Below are 16,560 nucleotides of genomic sequence, written 5' to 3' on the forward strand. Positions count from 1 at the left end.
AAAATAAAGCAAAGAAATAAGATCTCCTTATTGTAAACAGCAAAAGGACCACTTAATATGCAACAATAAAAACCAAGACAAGGCCGGGCGCGGTGGCTCACACCTGCAATCCCAGCACTTTGGGAGGCCGAGGCGGGTGGATCATGAGGTCAGGAGGTCGAGACCATCCTGGCTATCATGGTGAAACCCCGTCTCTACTAAAAATACAAAAAATTAGCCGGGCACGGTGGCGGGCGCCTGTAGTCCCAGCTACTCAGGAGGCTGAGGCAGGAGAATGGCGTGAACCCGGGAGGCGGAGCTTGCAGTGAGCCGAGATCGCCCCACTGCACTCCAGCCTGGGTGAGAGAACAAGGGTTCGTCTAAAAAAAAAAAAAAAACCAAAGACAAAAGCTGACAAGTAGCTGTGAAGTCCCAAGATAAACTGCGGTTGAAAAGTTAATTATTTACCAAACTCTCATGTGTTCGGCTTGCCTGTTATCATTAAAGACATTAAAGAATACTATAGAAATTGACTTGTGTTCAGACACGTCACTCCTATAAACTACCTGTTGAATTTCTTGTCTGTCAGCCAAAGCACAATCATTGTTTGCTCAGAACTGTGTATAGTAGTGGTATTTACAGATGGTTGGGTGACAGAAAAAGTAAATAACTACGTTTCATTACAGTTTCCTGTTTCCTTCTTGATCCTTCACAAGGGAAGATTTTCTTTTTTAGAGGTACAGATTCCCCTTAGTCAAGTCCTGATTAAAACTCCAGCTAAGACATTAGTAAGCCTTGGTTAGTGAAGTGGCATCAGGAAGTGCCTACATTTTCATGGCCTGGTAGCATTCAGTGAAAATGTTCATTAACAGACACAGGCCATTCAGTCCCAAATCCCAAGACACTGAAGACTCTGTTTGAATCGGACTCACGGGTTCCCTCCTAGCCACTCTCAGGGACAGGAATGCTTCTGGTAAGTTTTTATAAATCCTCTATTTTATTTACCTCAAAACTCTTTTTTTTTTTTTTGCTAATTCATATTGACTAGAAATGTAATATTTAATTGCCACAGCTAAGAAATTTTACTTATTGTTCTTTCCTGGAGGTTTTTTTTTTTTTTTTTACTGTTAAAAAAAAATGGCAAAGAGGGAAGGAAAATTTTCTGTTTTGTAGAACAACTCCCCCTCAGAATATTTTTCTTCTCTTTTGCTATGTTTGGTTTATTTGTCCTAGTTTTGTTTTTTTCCAAACCCAGAAGATATGTATTTTTATTTAATTCCAAGCTAGAATTAACCAAATTAAATTAAATCATACGATTTCACTCAGTTCTTATACTTTTCTACTACTGAAAATATGGTACCATATTTTGGTGAAAGCAGGAAATAATTTCAAAGGAAATATTTTAAAGGGATATAGTTAAATAATTATTTATTTCAAGTTTAAGGTTAAAAGCAGATAAATGACAGTATTTCCTCCTGAGTTTCTAAAGGCTTTTAATAACATAAATCTGATGATAGAAATATTTTTCTATCATCCACAGCCACAGCCCGGTGCGGTGGCTCATGCCTGTAATCCCAGTACTTTGGGAGGCCAAGGCAGGCAGATCACTTGAGGTCAGTAGTTTAACACCAGCCTGGCCAAAATGGTGAAACCCTGTGTCTACTAAAAATGCAAAAATTAGCTGGAAACAGTGGTGTGTGCCTGTAATTCCCAGCTACTCGGGAGGCTGAGGCAGGAGAACCACTTGAACCCGGGAAGCAGAGGTTGCCATGAACCGAGACCACACCACTGCACTCCAGCCTGTGCTACAGAGGGAGACTCTGTCTCAAAAAGAAAGGAAAGGAGAAGAAAGGACAGAAATGGGGAGGGGAGGGGAGGGGAGGGGAGGGGAGGGGAGGGGAGGGGAGGGGAGGGAAATCTGTGGCCAGCATTGTTTTGTTCTAGATATTCAACCCGCAAATCTGAGCTGAAATATTTATGGGGTATGCCTTGAAAATTGAAATTGAATGAAACTGATGTTACTGATTTGCCTTTTGTCCCATGTGATAAAATATAAAAAATGCACCCAGTTTCACACCAGTCTCTGGTGGGACAGAGACTAGCAATTATGTCATTAACAATTTAAAAAATTATTTGGAATGCAGTAGTAGCAAAGCCTTTTAGTTCCCAACACTTTGTTATGAAAATTGTTCAAACAGAGAAAAATTGAAATAATTGTATCATGAACATCCAAATGCCTTCCATGTAGATTGTACAATTAACATGTTGCTATATTGGCTTCTTTACATATTATCTAATATCCATCTGTCTGTACATCCACTGATTCACCTTCTTTATTTTTATGATACCTTTTAAAGTTGAAGACCTCAGTAAACTTTACCCCTAAACATTTAGGAAAGTCTATCACTAACTAGAAATCAATACTTGTTTAACTATTTTCTTGAGATAAAATTCAATTAGAGTGAAATGTACAAATCATTAGTGTTATGATTCGATGAATTTTAATGGATACATACATCTATGTAATCCAAACCCCCGTCAAGATATAGAGAACATCTCTGCACATGTATCCCAGAACTTAAAGTAAAATTTTTTAAAAAAGGAAACTTTAAAAAGTTATAATAGGCCGGGCACGGTGGCTCACGCCTGTAATCCCAGCACTTTGGGAGGCCAAGGCGGGCGGATCACAAGGTCAGGAGATTGAGACCATCCTGGCTAACATGGTGAAACCTCGTCTCTACTAAAAATACAAAAAAATTAGCCGGGCGTGGTGGCGGGTGCCTGTAGTCCCAGCTACTTGGGAGGCTGAGGCAGGAGAATGGTGTGAACCCAGGAGGCAGAGCTTGCAGTGAGCCGAGATCGCGCCACTGCACTCCAGCCTGGGCGACAGAGGGAGACTCCATCTCAAAAAAAAAAAAAACAAAAAAAAACACTGAAAATTTATTTAGATATTTTATTTCTGACAGCAGTGTTTTATAGTTTTAAGTATATATGTCTTCTGTATTTTTTGTTAATTTATTTTTAAATTATTGAATTATATTTAAAATATAATTGTTATGTTTTATTTTACAATTATCGAAGCCAATATATAGAAATGCAATTGATTTTTCAATATTGACTTTGTATCCTAAGATGTTACTAAATTCTAACAGTTACCTTATAAAATTCTTAGGATTTTTTACATAAACAATCATATCATCTAAAAATAGAGTTTGTTTTACTTATTAAGTTATGATCTTTAGGCTTTTAAATTTTTATTTCTAACTTCATTGCATTGGCTAAAGCCTTCAGTATAAGTTGAATAGAAATGACTGAAGTAAATATTGTTGCTTAGGGGCAAAGGATTCAATAGTTCACCTTTAAGTATGGTGTTAGCTCTAGGTTTTTCATAGATGTCCTTTACCAAATTGAGGAAGATCATTTTTATTCCTAACTTTCTGGGCATTTTTATCATGAAGAGTGTTAAGTTTTTTCAAATGCCTTGTCAGTATTTATGGAAATGACCATACATGTAGTTTTTTGGTTTTTTTTTTTTAGACGGAGTCTCACTCTGTCCCCCTGACCTCATGATCCACCTGCCTTGGCCTCCCAAAGTGCTAGGAATACAGGCATGAGCCACAATGCCCTGCCTCATATATGTAGTTTTTCTGCTTTATTCTGTTAATAGAGAACATTACAGTGATTGAATTCCAAATGTTAAGCCGACGCTGGGATAAACCCTACTTAATCATTATAGTATCCTTTTATGTACATTGCTGGATTTCATTTGCTATCATCTTATTAGGATTTTTGTGTCTATGTATATTAAGAATATTAGTCTGCAAATTACTTTTGTTATTGTTTTTGTAAAGTCTGCCAGTTTTGGATATCAGAACTAATCCAGGCCTCATAAAATGATTAGGAATTATTTCCTCTGCCTCTATTTTCTGATTTTATGTAAATTTTTTTTCCTTAAGTGTTTGATAGAATGCACTCATCTTGTGAGAGCTCCTCACAATCTTTCCATGGAAGAGGAGACTGCTAATAATAATAGCTATCATTTTGTGAGGTCCTACAATGTATCAGTTACTTCATTTGGTATGTTACATATGTTAATTAATTTAATCCTCACAGCAACCCCGAGAATAGATATTATTCTTATGTCAAAAATACAAAAACTGTATCTGTAAGTGCCAGGGGCTACAGTCAGGTATGACTTGAACGGGTAAGCTTTTTCCATTCAACTAAACTCCCTATCAAATTTATTTTTATAGTGACCTTAAGATATCCCTATCAATGGGGTATCATTCCACTAAGCAAATCTGTATCCACTTCATTAGATCTTCATTCATTCATTCTCTGAATCATATTGGTAAATACTAATTGAGCTCCTCCCACTAGCCAGGTACTATTCCAAGCACTGTTCTAGGCTCAGCAAACAAAAATCCTTGCCCTTGTGAAGCTTAAATTCTATTATACTAAACAATAAGTATAATAAATAAGTAAAGATTAGAAGGTAATAATTGCTTTGCAAAAATATAACAAAGCAGGCTAAGGAGACTGGGTGGAGTTCCAACTTTTAATATGATGGTGAGAGTAGATCACACTGAGAAAGTAAGACGTCTCAGCAAAGGCTTGAAGGAGGTAAGAGGGTAAGCCATTCAGGTCTGCAGAGAAGCGCATTCCAGGTAAAGAGAATAGCCAGTACAAAAGCCCTCTGGTGGAAATATGCCTGGGGTGAAGGAACAAAAGCCAGGAGGATAGTGCACCTAGAATGGAGCAAATGACAGGAGCAAAGTAGGAGAGAAAGTCAGAGACAAAGCAGGACCAGATAATTTAGGGTCTTCCATCAGGACATTTACAAGGATGCTGGCTTTTAATCTGAGTGAAATAGGAGCCATAATAGAGTGTTGACCAGATAGGCAATGTAGTATGCCTTACAATCTTAAAATGCTGTCTTAAGGGTAGAAAGAAAAGCAAAGGGAGAAGTTGAGAGATCAGTTAAGATCCTATTTCATTAAATGTTGTGAGCAGTAGTGCTTCAAATCAGGGTGGTTGCAATGGAAGTGGTGGGATTCTGAATATATGTTGAAGATAAAGCCAATAGAGGCCAGGCCTGGTGGCTTATGCTTGTAATCCCAGCACTTTGGGAGGCCGAGGCGGGTGGATCACTTGAGGTCAGGAGTTCAAGACCAGCCTGGCCAACATGGTGAAACCCCAACTCTACTAAAAAAAAAAAAAAAAATACAAACATGAGCCAGGTGTGGTGGTGGGCGCCTGGAATCCTAGCTCTTCAGGAGGCTGAGGTGGGAGGATCACTTGAACCTGGAAAGTGGATGTTGCAGTGAGCTGAGATCATGCCACTATGCTCCAGCCTGGGCAACGGAGTGAGACTCCACCTCAAAAAAAAAAAAAAAAAAAAAAAAAAAAAAACGCAAAGCCAATAGGATTTCTTGATAGAAGAGGACATAAACTGTGAAAGATAGGAGTCAAGGATGACTTTGAGGATTTTATCCTGAACAACTAGAAACATGGAGCTGCTGTCAAATGAAAAGGGAAATAAAGGCGGTGAGATAAAGAAGGAATTCTGTTTTAAACACATTAAGTTTGAGAAATAGTATGTACAAGTCCAAGGATGCATGAGATCTTTGTCCAGTTAAATCTCTTAAGTTTCTTGAAGTTTAAAAATATTACATATTTTCTCAAAGCCAATTGCCCATTTATGATAAATTTCTTATTGCCATTCTAAGCCAAAGAATTAAATGCCTTGGTTATTCTTCCCATTTTGAAACCAACCATATTTTCAAATATAGTAGTATTTGAGTGTCAATTTTTCATTTAAAAGAAAATCACAGGATTTACTAATAATTTATCTTTATGCCATAGCATAGCTTTATCAGAGAAAGTCTTTCTACTATGAAGAAGTAAATCAACAATTTAAGAGTTCTAGAAAACAAATAGAACAATTTTCTTAAATTGATTTTTATTCTTTACATAATCATCTTAACTCTGTTACTAAGTCATTCATCCTTATCTTAAAAAAATTCATAAATCACCTTTGAACCTTGGCGAGGTAGTTACAGTTTCTGCCCTTTGAAACCTAGCAAAATAGAAATTACAACACTGATTCACATTATAAAAGAAGCCACAGTCAATTCCTCATGCCTACAGTAGAGTCTGTAGTTGCAAAGAGTTGGGACAGTTCTACTGTCCAGCAGCCCAGTGGCCCACCGTCATAGTTATACTTGGGTTACGACAGATGATCTCCACCCTGTTCATAAGATTCAGTTTAATAAAGTCTCTGGCTGGGCAATGTGGCTCATGCCTGTAATCCCAGCACTTTGGGGGGCTGAAGAGGGTGTCTCATGAGGTCAGGAGTTCAAGACCAGCCTGGCCAAGATGGTGAAACCCCATCTCTACTAAAAATACAAAAAAAAAAAATTAGCCAGGTCTGGTGGCTGGTGCCTGTAATCCCATCTACTCAGGAGGCTGAGGCAGAGAATTGCTTGAACCCAGGAGGTGGAGGTTGAAGTGAGCCAAGATCCCGCCACTGCACTCTAACCTGGGCAACAGAGCGAGACTCCACCTCAAAAATAAATAAATAAATAAATAAATAATCAGGTCTCTGATGCTTTGCATCAGCTCCCACTTCCAGAGCTCCTGCTAGCTCAGCCAATGTCGGCAGGAGGGAGGAGAAATGTGAGGGAGCCACCCCACCTCTCCACATGCCACCACCCCCAAGGCTCACACAGAGCTCACTCTGCAGGGTCTAGTGGTTGTGAAACGGGAAACTGCTTGCAACCTGAAATAGGAACTTTGGGGTGTGAAGCTTATGACTGAAAGGGGACTATAAATATATCTTCCTTAAAATGGCTAGCAAGCATGGGCAAAAACAGAATAATCTCTGCAAAATTTTAGGGATTCTAAAGACTGGAGATACACCTAACATCAATAGAAAGTCAAGGAAGTGGGAATAAGGTATAATGTTCTAAGTAAAGGCCAAATATCTAATTCAACCAAGATGACTCAATAAATGTTTAATTCAATCAAATGATTGAAAGTATTCAATATCTGGCCAGGCTTGGTGGCTCACACCTATAATCCCAGCACTTTGGGAAGCCAAGGCAGGCAGATTACTTGAGGTCAAGAGTTTGAAACCAGCCTGGGCAACAGGCCGAAACCCCATCTCTACTAAAAATACAAAAAAATATATATTTTTTGAACCCAGGAAGCAGAGGTTGTGGTGAACCAAGATCGCATCACTGTACTCCAGCCTGGGCAACAGAGTAAGACTCTGTCTCAAAAAAAAAAACAAAAAAAGAAAGAAAGAAAGAAAGTATTCAGTATCTAATCAGAGCTGACAATGCTGCTATAAAACAACGTATAGAACATTTGCTTATATTCAGTGCACACTTCACCTATCAGATTGAGAGCATCAGAGCTACACAGTTGTGGGTGAGTTTATGTGATTCCATTCTGCCTAGAAGAATGAAATGCTTTGAAGAACACGCAAAGGGGAAAACCTAAAGACACCTGAATTCATGCTCTCCTTGGGCAAAATGAAGCTCTAATGACTCCAAGTTAAAGTGACTTTGGAGCTCTAATATTTTTCAAGCACAAAAGAATTCTAATTGTTTTGCTTAGGGGATGAATATCTAGTTAAAGACAAAAGGCATAAATAAAAAAATGAAAGTTATTATTCACAACGTTATATACGGTGTATATACCCTTATGAAGGGGAAAAGAACTTTAGTAAACCTATACCTTAGAGACTTGCAAATTTGGCAATGCTTCTTTCAACCTTATAAATGCCCATTGCCTCAATAATTCAATTCATTAAATGAGAATATCAAAATAAAAACACAAACCCTTCCATGATTTTATTTTCTATTTCCTATTCTCTTTAGTTTCCAAAATTCTTCAGCATGTTATATTATCTATAATCACAAAAATTAATAACTGGAATTTTTAAATCATCCTTTAGAAACTCAAAGTGTTATTAAATAAATTGAAAACTAAAGCGTACATCAGGAAGGATGAGAATGTCTTTTAAAAGACATTTTACATCTCGGAATTTTAAAAAATGAACCAAAAAGAAATTCAGGCTAAAATTAAAGAAAAAAACTTTTTAAAGAATAAATCTGCAATAGTGAATTAAACTTCAGAATTCCTATAGTGACACAGAAAGGGGGATGAATCTCAATGACTGTATGATTGAGCATTCACCAAGTGCCAGACACTGTTCAAAGTTCTTTATTTTACATGTAATCCTCCCTAAAACTCTAAAAATCAGTCTCCTAAGCTTACAGGTTAAGCAAATTCAACACAGTACATTTAGCTTGTTCTTATGGAAAAGATAACCTTGTTTCAGGCAATGTTTTTGCCAAAGATTTAAAAGAAGGCATAGAACACCTGCTTATTAACCTAGTGGGTGTGTGTATCTATGAAAAATCAAGTTGTACACCTTAACTGTACACAATTTTTATTTGCCAGTTATACCTCAATAAAATTGGGGGGAAGAAACCTTGCGGTTGACATAAAGCCAAAGGAATCTTCAAACATTCTGTGAGATAAGAAAAATAACAGTAGATAGGAAGTGCTATATCTATCTATCTTTAGTTTCCAAAATTCTTCAACATATTATTTATAATCATATATTTATAATCATAAAAATTAATAACTGTAATTTTTAAGTCATCCTTTAGAAACTCAGAAAGTGATATTAAATAAATTGAAAACAAACAATTGTTGAATTTTCCCTAAGCTGTTTTGGTCAAATAGATGTCCAGCCTGAATTCCTCTAGTGATGAGGAACTCACTATCAATGGAGGCATGGATTGCCCTGTATTATATGTTTTTTTAAATGAGGCCTTACTGGCAACCAGACCATTGAGTTAAAATGTGGTGGGTGTGGCAGAGCACAGTGGCTCACACCTGTAATCTCAGCACTTTGGGAGGCCGAGGTGGGCAAATCATGAGGTGAAGAGATCAAGACCATCCTGGCCAACATGGTGAAATCCTGTCTCTACTAAAAATACAAAAATTAGCTGAGCGTGGTGGTGTGTGCCTGTAGTCCCAGCTACTCGGGAGGCTGAGGCAGGAGAATTGCTTGAACCCGGGAGGTGGAGGTTGCAGTGAGCCAAGATCACGCCACCGCACTACAGCCTGGCAACAGAGAGAGACTCCATCTCAAAAAAAAAAAGAAAAAAATGTGGTGGGTGCTGTTGCCTTACTGGAATCCAGTCAACCTAATTCAAAATATTGCCTTCAGCTTGGTTACTCCACTTTAGAGGGATTTGGAAGTAAAGGAGAGAAATCAAAAGTGACAAAGGACACAGAATTATGTCATATGAAGAATATTTGTCTAGACAAAGGAAAGAAAGCCCAGGCAACATGACAAATTCCTGGTCTTCAAATATTTGAGGACCCCTCTCGTAAAAGAAGAACTTTTTGTTCTGTATTTAGGAATCACGTGGTAATAGTTAAAAGGAACAGAATTGTAGCTCATATAGAGTTTTCTAAAGAGCAGGGTTATCCAGAGATTAAACGGATTGCCTCCAATGATAGTGAGTTCTTCATCACTAGAGGAATTCAGGCTGGGCATCTATTTCACCAAAACAGTTTAGGGAAAATTCAATCATTGTATGGTGTCTGGACAAGGTGATTTTTTATTTTCTTTCCAAACCTGAAACTTTATTTGGAGGAAAGTTCTCAAGGACAAGATGGCTTTTTGTTCAGAGTTTGACCAGAAGACTTGAAACATGGAGTTGCCTGAAGAAACAGAGGAAGGCAACATGATAGGGGATCCATCCAAAAAGAAAGATGGAGAAAATCAAAGAGACATGTAGCAGGTTGAAATGTCAAGTAGTGACAGCAATGACAGGAGCTGGGACACATCATTTGTCATTCAGCAAGCGTGATTTGCCAAGTACTTAGTGTCAGGGAGTAAATAAGAAAAACAGTTTTCTGCCTGTATGAGCCTTCAAGGTGAATACATAATTCAGAAACCATATGCAGAGACTAATGAGCATTTCACAGATGGATGGGATAATTCAAGGCTTTGTTTAGTAGACAGGATTTACACCATGACAGAACCACCCTCCCACAGATAAAACAGAAAAAAGTGCCACGGGTTTCAGATTATTTAAATTAGGTAAGCATTCAGTGCAGCAGGTGAGTCTTGTTCAGAATTTTTAAAGAAGGAAGGGATACTTTGTCTCAGAAAAAAAAAAAAAGGCGGATAAATCCAGTAAGCAACAGAAGTGACCTGCACGTTGGTTAGTAGCCTTTAGACTTCTTCCACAAGGCCTTTGAAGGCAAGAGGGGAGTGGGCACTGCAGTATCTCACAGAACTTTTTTCAGCCCATAGTTTTCTAATGTAGCAGGCTGTAAGAATTCAAAACACTAAATTCCCACTGCCCAGAAAAGTGCATTTACTTCCTGTAAATAAACCCTTTATTTTTACTCTGGCAGATTTTTCTTTAGATGAAGACAGTCATTTTACCCAGTCCCTTTGGCCCTTGATGCATGCACACAGCATCTACCATAGGAAGGAGACCCAATAAGAAGAGCATGTTCCATGCTGTCCCCAAGCAATCATAACAGCACTCAAGGGAGCCACAAGAGAATGAATGGATGGTGCACAAAGACAGCAGTGAGCTCGGTCAGCAACCATGAGACAGAAAAATAAAGCAACAAAGGAAAGGAAACACATCTCCCCCGTGAGGGCAATAGCAGCAAGTAAAACCATCAATCCCAACCACGCTGCCTGTTTTACGGAAACCTTAAAGCCATTTTCAAAATATACTTCTTGTCCTCTGGGTGGGATTTTCTCAAGTAATAGAATGCTTGATGCCGCTGAGATTTCCAAATACATCTTCAATCCAGAGTTTCCATTCGCAGCTGTGAAATTCAGATTTTTGCATCAAATTGCGTTCTTCGGTGCTGCTTGCATCCACTCGTTTATGGTCACTCAATGAACACTTATGGGAAAATGTACTATCTGCCAGTCATTTTTCTAAGCCCTATAGGTACGGAGATAAACAAAGCAGCCTGCTTTCATAGAACTTTAATGGGGAAAGACAGACAAACAATAACAGAAAAATGCAGCCGGGCACGGTGGCTCACATCTGTAATCCCAGCCAGCACTTTGGGAGGCTGAGGCAGGCGGATCACAAGATCAGGAGATCGAGATCATCCTGGCCAACACGGTGAAACCCCATCTCTACTAAAAATACAAAAAATTAGCCAGGCGTGGTGGCACGCACCTGTAGTCCCAGCTTCTTGGGAGGCTGAGGCAGAAGAATCACTTGAACCTGGGATGCGGAGGTTGTAGTGAGCTGAGACCATGCCACCGCACTCCAGCCTGGTGACAGAGCAAGACTCCATCTCAAAAAAGAAAAAAATGCAGTGGAGAATAGCTGCGATGAAAATAAAACAGTGCTGAGAACCTGGCTTAGATTAGAAGTCAAGAAATGCCTCTGTGGGGAGGTGTTGCTTGAACTGAAGAGAAGACACAGAGAAAGTAGCCAAATGAGAATGTAGAGGAGATTCTCAGGCAGGAGGAAGAGAGGATGAGATTAGCAGGGCAAGGAACACAAGCAAGGTCAGTGCAGGAGCATGCAAACTGTCACACATGCTACCATCAGACGGGATGTGGGGCAGGTGATGGGGGCCTAGTAGGGAAGAACTGGGAGTTTGAATTTTATTCCAAGGGAAGCCATGGGCTAGTTAAGTAGAAGAGGAATGGATCTGATTTACATTTATAAAGATGATTCCCTTCACGATGCTGAAGGATAGTAGAAATATAGAATGGTAGGGTTGGGATAGTCTAATGACCCATTTCCCTCCTTAAATCAAGAAGATAATGTCTGAATTTAATCTGTTTCCTAAATTATCTAAGAAATAATGACATATCAAGGAACGCATGCTTTAGTGACTAGTAAATGATTTTAACTTAACTAAGCTTAGATAAGCTTAAATGTGATAGAATATATGATAAAAGGAGTTAGATTAATTTTTATCATACAAAAAAGTATATGATTTACCTACTATCTGTTACTAGATAATAATTTCAATTGGTCCTAACCCTTAGAGAAGCTGCAGGGAACAAGTGATACATTTTTGCACCAAGTAAGCTGAGATGGAGAAAACGTCCAGAGAACAGACTACAGATACACAACCCAGGAAGAAATGCAAGCTGTAAAACCAACTGTTCTTCAGATGCTCCATCAAGGATACGCAAGAATGGGAACCGTGTAGGCACCAGAAGCATCATCTTTGCATTTAGAAAATAACTCTTGGCTGGTTTATTTATGCAGAAATCACTTCTTCTGGAATTTAGGGCATAGCTGTGGAGAGCTCCTGGTCAAGGGCTCTTTGCCCTGAGCACTTGACAAGAAGGTAGACAGGTTCCAAGTTCCATAGTCATAGATGTCTGACAATATCTATTATCCCACTATGTCTTTTCCCCTAACTTTCAATTACTACTGAAAATTCAAAGACCATTATTTTGTGTTTATTATGCCTAGAATGACAGCATCTAGGATACTGAGCTAGAAATAACGCATCACAGGGCCAGATGTGGTGGCTACGCCTGTAATCTCAGCACTTTGGGAGGCGAGGTGGGTGATCGCTTGAACCCAGGAGTTTGAGACCAGCCTGGGCAACATAACGAGACCTTGTCTCTACAAAAAAAAATCAAAAAATTAGCTGGGTGTGCTAGTGCATGCCTGTAGCCCCAGCTATTCTGGAGGCTGAAATGGGAGGGTTGCTTGAGCCCAAAAGGCTGAGGCTGTAGTAACTGTGACCATGCCATTGCTCTCCAGCCTGGGCAACAGAGCAAGACTTTGTCAAGAAAGAAAGAAAGAAAGAAAGAAAGGAAAGGAAAGGAAAGGAAAGGAAAGGAAAAGGAAAGGAAAGGAAAGGAAAGGAAGGAAGGAAAAAAAAGAGAAAGAAGAGAAGGAAAGAGAAAGAGACAGAGAGTGAGAGAGGAAGGAAGGAGCTACTCGGGAAGCTGAGGCAGAGAACTGCTTGAAGCCGTGAGGCAGAGGTTGCAGTGAGCCGAGATCACACCACTGCACTCCAGCCTGGGTGACAGAGCAACAGTCTGTCTCAAAAAAAAAAAAAAAAAAAAAAAATAGTGAGGATTCTGTAACCAGGTTGCCAGAGGAAGGGAGGGAGGGAGGGAATCACCACATATGAGCTATGTGTCCAGAAAACATTAACAGCTGCCTCCTCTCAAAGACAGCTACCTTAAAATCTGTTGATATACTAGGCGTAGGAAAAAACTGGAGAATAGGAGAAACCATTTTGCATGAGCACAGGGTACCACATATGTATAATGAAACATCTTTAGAGAGTGTGGGCAATTCATCCTTTCTTTCTCCGACCTATAGCACTTAAAAACCACTAGATGGCACAATTTTTTCTGTTTTTATTTTTATTTTTTCTTCAGGAAAGAGTCCTCACAGAAAACTGACAGTAAAAATAAGCGTATTCTCTGTGCTGCTTTACCAGAGTTAATAGTCTTCCTATTCTCTGAAGAAGCATAAAGTTGATCAATTCATTTTCCAAATATTGATGAATGGCCAAATATGTGAGAGTACATCTGCATCCCTACTAACCACAAGGAAGTTTGAGGAATTAATATTCTCTACCACCGATTTCACACATGCTTCTGGGGGCTTCTTTTTCCCAGTGTTCTTTGTTTCTCCTCTTTCTCCCTGCACTTCATTTTAATGTTGGGGCACCCTCTGCACCCTATATAGCCAACAAGCTGCCAAGATCCTTCTGCCTTTCCATCAAATAGGCTCTGAGTTTTATCCCTTCCTCTCTATCCTTCCTGCTAAAATCCTAACATAGAGCTAAACCTCACTCTGCGTTTTCTCCAGTTACCATTCTCTTCCTTCATTCTCTCCTCTACATGGAGATGCCATTAATATTCTCAAAATACTGCTTCATCTTGTCTCCGTACTACTAAGGACCTTATATTCATCTTCTAATATCATTTGAAAAAAGACTAAGCTCTCATCTTGACGTTAAGTTCTTTCCATTAACCTTTACTTAACCCACTGTATCTTCTACTACCTAACATAAAAACTCCTCTCCAATCAATCCACATAATGCTTTTGCAAAACATGATCCTAACCATTACAGTGGGTTTGGGATTGGTTGGCTGGTTGGTTGGTTAGTTAGCTGGTTAGTCGAGTGTCAGTATAGTATATTGATTAAGAGTGAGGATTCTGTAAGCAGATTGCCAGAGTTGGCATTTCACCTCTGCCATATACTAGATGCATAACTTAAGGTAAGTTACATCTTAGTGCTTCAGTTCCTTCATTTATGAAATGGAGACAATACTGGTACCTCACTTACAGAGTTATTATGAGGATTAAAGGAGGTAATAGCTCAAGTTTTTCAAGTGCCTGGTCCCATTTAAGTGCTTGTTGCATGTCAGCATACCTTATCTTTATTCCCAGAGTTGTGTCGAAAAACTCACAAAGGTGTGTAAAGGTAAATTGACTCTGCCATTCAGATTCCTAGGCTCTCTTCCAATCTACACAGTGAAATTTTATGCCAAATTTCAAGAAAACAAGAGCACAGTCCATTCTTGCCACTGCCAAATACATTGTTCCAGGTACACGGAAGTATTTTAACAAGCTTTAGTAAATCTCACACATGTTGAATTCTAAAATAAATCATTGCTGAGCAAGCTCTCTCTGGATTAGAGTATGCTGAGCCCATGTTTTATTCCTATTGTAGGTGAAGAAGTTTTCAGTGGCAGTTCATGGAGCTTCCCTACACCAACTTGGAAATGGCATTCATTTTATTGGCTTTTGTTATCTTTTCCTTATTTACCCTGGCTTCCATCTATACTACTCCGGATGACAGTAATGAAGGTAAAAAAAGACAAAAAGAAAAAAGCTCTTTGTGGCTACTGTGTCCTTTTCCCTGCCTATCATCTTGCTGTGTGTTGGGATTTGGTTTGGTTTCTATCCTGTGTGTGAGGATAACTTTGTTTTTGTTTTGTGGCATGTGTGTGTGTATGTGTGTTCATTCAACTATACATAGAAAGGAAAAGGATTAGAATTTTTCAATGAGTTCTTGGTAAAGCCCAAACATTTAAAAAAATTATGTAGAAGTATTTTAAAAACCCAGTACCACATTTTTTTCCTCATTGCCGGTAAAAACAATTGTTAATAAGAGAAATATATAATTTAAATGACTGTGCTTAGTAGTTCAGGGCCCACCACATTTCAGACAAAATTGATAACTGGGGAAATGATACATTTGGGAACCAAAAATTTATATTTATTTGTGTATATGTGTGTGTAAATATACAATTAGGAAATTATATATATCCATAGAGAATAAGATAAAAACATAAAAAGCAAATTGTATTTGTGCTTCGTAGCTTATCCCCAATCCCATCAATTCTTGACTACAAAATAAGTACTGTCTATGAATTAAAAGACTATTCTATCCTATAGACATACAACACTATCATAACTAGGAAACAGAAAGCTGCAGTAAATAGACATTCCAGTTCATGCTGACTTGCAGATTGCGAAACATAATTGGAATCTATAAAATCTTTTTCCTGCTCACAATTGTTTCCACTGTTAGTTTAAAATGGGTTTGGCTGAAAGAGTAAAACCAAAATAGCAGTTACTTTAACTACATAATAATGTATTTCCCTCACCAGGACAGGAAGCCCGGAGGTAGTGAGTTCAAGGCTGACGTGGCACTTAATAAAATCTTGGAACTCAGATTACTTCTACCTTGGTTCTTTCCATCTTTGACATAAATTTTAAAGAATCCACTTGCTGGGCGCAGTGACACACGCCTGTAATCCCAGCACTTTGGGAGGCCGAGGCAGGCAGATCACGAGATCAGGAGATCAAGACCATCCTGGCTAACACAGTGAAACCCCGTCTCTACGAAAAATACCATAAAAAAAATTAGCCGGATTTGGTAGCACACACCCGTAGCTCCAGCTACTCAGGAGGCTGAGGCAGGAGAATCACTTGAACACAGGAGGCAGAGGTTGCAGTAATCCGAGATTGCGCCACTGCACTCCAGCCTGGGTGACAGAGCAAGACTCTGTCTCAAAAAACAAAAATTAAAAATTAAAAAAGAATCCACTCAATCTGGAAAAATGGTTGTCTCATTTTGGTGGCTTAAAAATTGATTAAAATGAAATTATTTAGCTGTAGTGGAAATTAGAATGAAGCAGGGCTGATTTTCCCAGTTTAGTACACTGTTTACTATCTTGTTCGCCTGTAAGCATAAAAAACAATGGAAATTTTTATCAGGAGCTATATTAATTCATTCTTGCACTGCTATAAAGAAATACCTGAGGCCGGGCGCGGTGGCTCACGCCTGTAATCCCAGCATTTTGGGAGGCCGAGGCGGGTGGATCACGAGGTCAGGAGACCGAGACCATCCTGGCTAACACGGTGAAACCCCGTCTCTACTAAAAATACAAAAAATTAGCCTGGCATTGTGGCGGGCGCCTGTAGTCCCAGCTATTCGGAGAGGCTGAGGCAGGAGAATGGCGTGAACCCGGGAGGCGGAGCTTGCAGTGAGCCGAGATCGTACCAC

At 39.1% G+C, this 16,560-nt stretch overlaps 1 protein-coding gene across 1 annotated transcript in view; it reads left to right on the plus strand.

The window, feature by feature from the left end:
• The first annotated feature begins 671 nt into the window (after window positions 1-671).
• Window positions 672-16,560, plus strand: part of SMIM31 (small integral membrane protein 31) — a 48,376-nt gene continuing 32,487 nt past the window's right edge. The window contains exons 1-2 of the mRNA XM_030815221.1: window positions 672-952; window positions 14,719-14,855. Coding sequence (XP_030671081.1) covers window positions 14,744-14,855 — 112 coding nt within the window. The 5' untranslated portion in view covers window positions 672-952; window positions 14,719-14,743. The remainder of the gene's footprint in view (window positions 953-14,718; window positions 14,856-16,560) is intronic.

Source organism: Nomascus leucogenys, chromosome 7b, assembly GCF_006542625.1.
Source record: "Nomascus leucogenys isolate Asia chromosome 7b, Asia_NLE_v1, whole genome shotgun sequence".
Lineage (NCBI taxonomy): Eukaryota > Metazoa > Chordata > Mammalia > Primates > Hylobatidae > Nomascus > Nomascus leucogenys.